General features: G+C 50.1%; 1 protein-coding gene across 1 annotated transcript in view; it reads right to left on the bottom strand.

Moving 5' to 3' along the window:
• The window catches only part of KCNN2 (potassium calcium-activated channel subfamily N member 2), a 234330-nt gene extending 230185 nt beyond the window's left edge, over positions 1–4145 (bottom strand). Inside the window, exons 1-3 of the mRNA XM_007955976.2 lie at positions 4124–4145; positions 2014–3284; positions 1293–1388 (exon numbers count right to left, since the gene is read on the bottom strand). Of these exons, the coding sequence (XP_007954167.2) occupies positions 1293–1388; positions 2014–3284; positions 4124–4145 (1389 nt within the window). The remainder of the gene's footprint in view (positions 1–1292; positions 1389–2013; positions 3285–4123) is intronic.
• Positions 4146–5692: the final 1547 nt, after the last annotated feature.

Raw genomic sequence — 5692 nt, 5'->3', positions numbered from 1 at the left:
AAAAAAATCAAATATGTATATGTCTCATTTTGCAGTGCAGTTTTATTACTTATCTCTGAATAGTCTCACTTTTTCTAATTTTCATCTCTAACTCCATTTCTTCAAAAACCTGCTTTTCAAAGTTTTTGCAAGTTTGAAAACAAGGTGGAATAATTTCTCCTATTTTGGGGTAATGTGCATCTTTATTATGTTTGGGAAATAACTAAAACTGGTTTTCTTCCATATTTAGTATGTGTTAGTTAATAATTTAATTTCAAATTAATTTAATATATAACCAGTATTAAATTATTTAAATAGCATGTCTATACTAAATTATTTAAATGGTAAGTCTTAAATTCAAAGGCAACTCCTAAAGGAAGGCAGACTAAATTTGAGGGTTTAATTATCCCACTAAATGACTAACAACTGGTCAAACACAATCAGAAAATATACATATATATGCAAGTTCTAAGCTGGAAAACCCCCACCTCCCCAGTTTTATAAAATTCTAATTATTTTTAATTCACAAACCTTAATATTCCTTTGACTATAGGCTATAACAAAGTAAAACTGACAATGACCCAGGAGTTTGAGTATTCTGATCTTGTTGGCAATAGCCAAGTCTAACACCTCCTGGCTACATTTCAAGAAAATAGACATTTTCTTAACAAGATAAGCTCATAAGGGCAGTGGCCTTTGCCATTATATGGCATTAAAAAATAAGTTAATGATTGTAGCTAAGAATCTTTTAAGCCAGAATGTGTATTCTAAACTTGGAAATTTTTTTAGGTGTTGGGGATAGAGGGGTGGGTTAGACTTTTCTCATGTCTTGTTTATTTACATGAGGAAGGAACACTATGAACCTATTTTCTTCTTTGTGGTATATTACAGAAGATAATGTAGATGAACACAATTTTCCCTACACATTTACCCTAGAGAGTAAGGCTAGTGCTGGCTGAAGGAAAACGAATGTTGTGACTAGGTTGAAGAAGTGGACCAGAGGGGTCCAATGCATCTGTATTCCTCAGCATTTGTACCTCAAGTATAATACTCGGCCAAGTATAGAGAGGATAGGAGAAAGAACACCTCAAGGACTTAAAAACTTCCCAGAAACTACTGTATGCTTATATGCTATACTGTTTTGTTTTTAACTTCTTGAGAAAACCTGTAAGTTTGCTAACATAAAAATACAGCATGTGTCTTCTGTAACCTTAAACAAGGATACAAAAGCTTGGAAAACGCCTGCTACCTAGCGTTTCTCCAGGCTGGCTGCACGACTTTGGGTCATTCATAAACATCAGGACCTAAATTACCTGTATTTCCCTGGCGTGGTACACGATGATCAGACCAAGCAGGATGATCGTGGAGAGACTGATAAGGCATTTCAGAGCTAGGGAATACAGCGACGCCTGCAACACAGTCAGATAGCAGCACTTTTAAGAAAGACACCAAGAGTCTCTTAAGCACCTTTGGGGACCAAGGGTTCAGCCGGTCTCACTGCAAGTGGACGCGAGCTCAGGGAGGGGGCTAGGGCAGCCCCTGACTTGGCTATATGATCCGCCTCAACTGGACTCAAACGGAAGCTAGAGGAGAAGAGGGCCAGGAAGGCACACTGCCTCGCGACTAGGTCCGCGCTACAGTGGACAGAGCGCGGTTCCTGGGTCGCGAAACCTGAGAGGGAAGTTACTCCCGAGTTTTAAGTGCTGCTGGTTAAGAGGAGCGTCATAAACCCGAGCACCAGTGGAGGAATGGAGCTTATTTTTTTCCCCTGACCCCCGAACCACCTATTTAATGCGCCAGAACGAGCTGGGCATCCTTACTGCCTGGGTAACTTTGGCTGCCACGCGAAAAGGGTTCCTCTCTGGAGTTGCCTCGCTGACTAGGGGTGTGCTTCTGAGCCGTGCCTGCTTTGTCCGCGGGCACCTCGGAGAGACGCAGGACGGGTAGGCAGGGGGTTACAGCCATTGCCCATCTCAGTCAACCCGCGCCAGGCTCCGCAGCCCTGGCAGGGTGGGCAGGGGTTCAAGTGCATACCTTGTCGTAGGCGCCCCACGACAGCTCGGTCTCGATGACCATTACCACGATGCCGAACATGCCAAAGATAAGCGCGTAGTCACTGAGCCTCTTGCGCTTCTCGAAGAGGGCGCGCCGGTGGCCCAATTTGTAGCCGATGTTCTGGTTTTTCTTTTTGCTGGACTTGGTGCCACTGCTGCTGCCGTGCCCGCTGCCTCCGCCGCCGCCACCTCCAGTGCTGCCGCCGCCGCCGCCGCCGGCTCCGTAGAGTGCCAGGTTGTTAGAGTTGTTGTGCTCCGGCTTAGACACCACGATCTCCGGGGCTGAGGACGAGGCGGCGGCGGCGGCACCTGCAGACGGGGAGGACGCACCGCCAACTCCCCCGACGGACGCAGGGGGTTGCAAGGGCTGGGCCTCGGAGTCCATCTCGTGCAGGTTCCGGCGGGACGCGCTCAAGTTGCTGAGCGGACGCATGACGCCCCCGTTGTACCTGCAGCTGCTCATGGCTATTTCGGTGAAGGGGTTGCTCTCGCGGCGCGCCTGGGGTTGATGGTGCTGGTGGTGCGCCTGGTGCGGGTGGTGGTGGTGGTGATGCGAGAGCGGGGGTCCGGAGCCCAGGCTGCCGAGGCTACCCGTAGGACTGGCGGCGGGCTGCAGGCTGTGGCACTGGTGGTACTGTGAGGCTGACGCGGGCTGCTGCGCGGACTGCTGCCGGAGCGCACTGGCATGGCTGGACGGCGTCAGCTCGCTCACATTGAGCTGACTGCCCCGGCGCGACGAGCAGCAGCAGCAGCACGATGAGCCCGACAGTGGCGAGGAGGTGCGAGTCCGGAAGGCGCCGCCGGGCGAGGAGGTGCGGAGCAGCAAGGACAGGTTATCCCCCGCCCCCGCCGCCGGGGCACTGGAGGAGGCGCAGCTGTTGCACCGGAGGCATGGACTGCTCCCGCCGCTGCCGGGCTGCTGGTGCGCTAGGTGCGGGTGGTGGTGCGGGTGCGGGAGGGGCGCGAAGGGTGGGCACGGCTTGTCCTGGCTCTGTTGCTGCTGGCAATGCAGGTGTGAAGAGCGCGGCGGCTGCTCTGAGAAGAAGCTGCGCTGAAACTGCAATGGGGTTTCCATGTCAGGGCTGTTAAAGCTGCAGGGAGCCCAGGCGGTGGTGCACCCTGCGCAATGCGTTATGGTCGGGATCGGGGACTCCTGCTGCTGGTGCGAAGAAGGGCCCATGCCGGCTCCGGTAGAATCCAGGCGGCGAGTCCGATTGGTTGGGCGCACCAAAACAATGGGCATGACATCACCTGCGGGGACCGAGACTGAGTTTGCGGCGCGCGCGGCTTAGGGGATCGTGTGTGCGAGAGAGCGATGGGGAGGGGGAAATCTGCAGGATTAAACCCCTGGGGGCGCGAGCCAGGACCTAGCGAGGGCGAGGGTGCGAGCTCCACCTGCTGATAAGGGGCGCCCTTTAGCACCACCGAGGTTGGGGAGTCCCCTAGCAGTACTGAGGGACTGAGAAAAGATGACGGTCACCCCTCCCTCCTGTGCCACCGCCCCCGAATAGTGCCGGACGCGCCTCTCCGATCACCTGCGCCGGGCACTGCAGCACGTCGAGCCACCCGGCCATGGGTCAGAAGCGGGGACAGTGCGGAACCAGGGACAGTCTTGCACTGGCATCCACCCTTCGTAGGATTGCAAATCAGCAAGCAGCCCTTTCGCCCCACGCCCACCTCTCCCTCACCGTCCCGCTGAGAATGTGCTGCAGGCTGCCTGCCACGTAATTGCGGAGGGCACCTGCTTTGAGAATTAAAAGTTTGATCAATGGCTACACTAGCGCAATGTGGCTGGGATGAAACCCGGAGCCCGAGCCCGGGTTTGGCTGCTGCGGGATTAGAGCGGGCCAGTTTCCCAGATCTTCCCCCTCCTCCTGACTCCGGAGCCCCCTGGTCCGGGCTGACTGAGCGACGCTCTCGCGCAAGTGCGCCGCGGCATGAATAGGGTTAACCGCCTCAGCACCCGGGCCGGGGGAGGGTGGGGGCGGGGACGGAGGAGGGGATCCCCGCCGTCCGCGGGTGGAGCTGGAGCGGGCTTCCCCGATCCCCCTGGCGGGGGCGGAGGGCTTTCCCTGCTGCAGCCAGCTCACGTTTGCGCCTTCTGCGGAACATGAGGGGCTGGCGCCCCCGGCCGCCTGGTCCTGAGCTTCCGCGGTCAGGCCCTCCGGCTGCTCAAGTGGGTACGTCCTCAGGCTTCTTCGGCGGTGGAGAGGCGGCGGGATCGAGGGTTTGGAGGCTGCCCAGCACCCGTCGCCCGCCAGCTCCTCTTCTGTTCCTCTTCCTCTTCCCCACCTGCAGCACCGACACAAAGCACAGGCGGATCACAAATGTGCATAGTGACCATATTTGCAAAGCCCTTACTGCGGCAGCGGGTGGGAGTCGGGCCTGGCGCGGGTTGATTCACATGGGTAGTCGCAGCCTGGCTGGGAAATTATTACTAATGATAACTGGGGCTGAGCAATTCCTGCTTAGGGACAGTGTTGGAGTTTTGCTGGAGTTAGGTATAATAACCTTTATTGATTTACTCACTAATAAACCAATACAAATTAAATTTTGTGTCTCACAAATTTCCAGTGGTATGTTCTAGTTAGGCGATATACCACTACAAAGCGGTAGGGGACCCTTTCAAGGGTTCTTTGTTACTGCTCCATCTTAAGTCTTTATCATGTGTATTTCTTTGTGAACTGAAATTCTCCCCCCACCCCCTAAAAAATAAATGCTCAGCTGATTATTTATTTCCATTTTTAATTGTGATTTTAAAGCATAATTTTTATCATAGAGATTATAATGGCATAATTAAAGAAATTAAAGTGAAAACGGATCACTTTCATTAGGTAATTGGAATTCTCGGCTGGATCCAATTTCTTGATACTCTACTCAGCAGCTGCCCTAAAGTTGCTTACTCCGGTACCTGTTTGTAAGTGTGTGAGTGTGTATGTGTATTTGTTTTCAGTGCCATGAAATGAATAATTCATTTTAGTATATCTTTTGGACATATGTTAAGCAATTTTATTTTTTTTTGTATATGCAGATAAACAGATACAAAAGAAAAAAGGGGAGGGTTGCTTTTAGCCCCATCGTACTAAACTTGAGATAATAAATACTGTTAGAATTGACATCTCTCAACGGTCTGGTCAAGAATAGAATTTTAGTGGCTAAAAATCAGAGATAGCAATTTTTTCCTAATTTGATTAGTAGGAATCTGCTTATATGATATGACTTATATGATACATTTTATTATGTAAATAACAGAAATGCTTTTTAAAATAAAGTTTTGTTGACAATGTAGAATCATAAAATATTTCAATTCAAACGTATTTAAGAAATAGGTCAGCTATATTAATGACTATCATTTTCATTTTTGTAATCGATTATGATTTTGTTTGTTTGTTTCTCCAAAATGGGAATTCAGTAGAGCTTGTTTAGAATCATAAGCTTCTCTGAATTTTGGGACATTGGAATAGATCTTGCATGAACTGTATAGTAAGCATGACTATTACATGAAATTCTAAAGAGTAATTTGATGATAAAATTAAATTTTCCAAATTAAAAGTTATTCACTTTCTGGTCTGGAACAAAATCCAACTCATGCACAAAATTCATCAAACATTTATTTACCCTTTCCAGTAAATTACATAGCCTCCTTCCAGGGGATCTGT

The sequence above is a fragment of the Orycteropus afer genome, unplaced genomic scaffold (assembly GCF_000298275.1).
Source record: "Orycteropus afer afer isolate SDZICR_OR568_19922 unplaced genomic scaffold, OryAfe1.0 scaffold00562, whole genome shotgun sequence".
NCBI classification, from domain to species: Eukaryota; Metazoa; Chordata; class Mammalia; order Tubulidentata; family Orycteropodidae; genus Orycteropus; species Orycteropus afer.
This window is presented reverse-complemented; position numbering and strand designations above follow the sequence as displayed.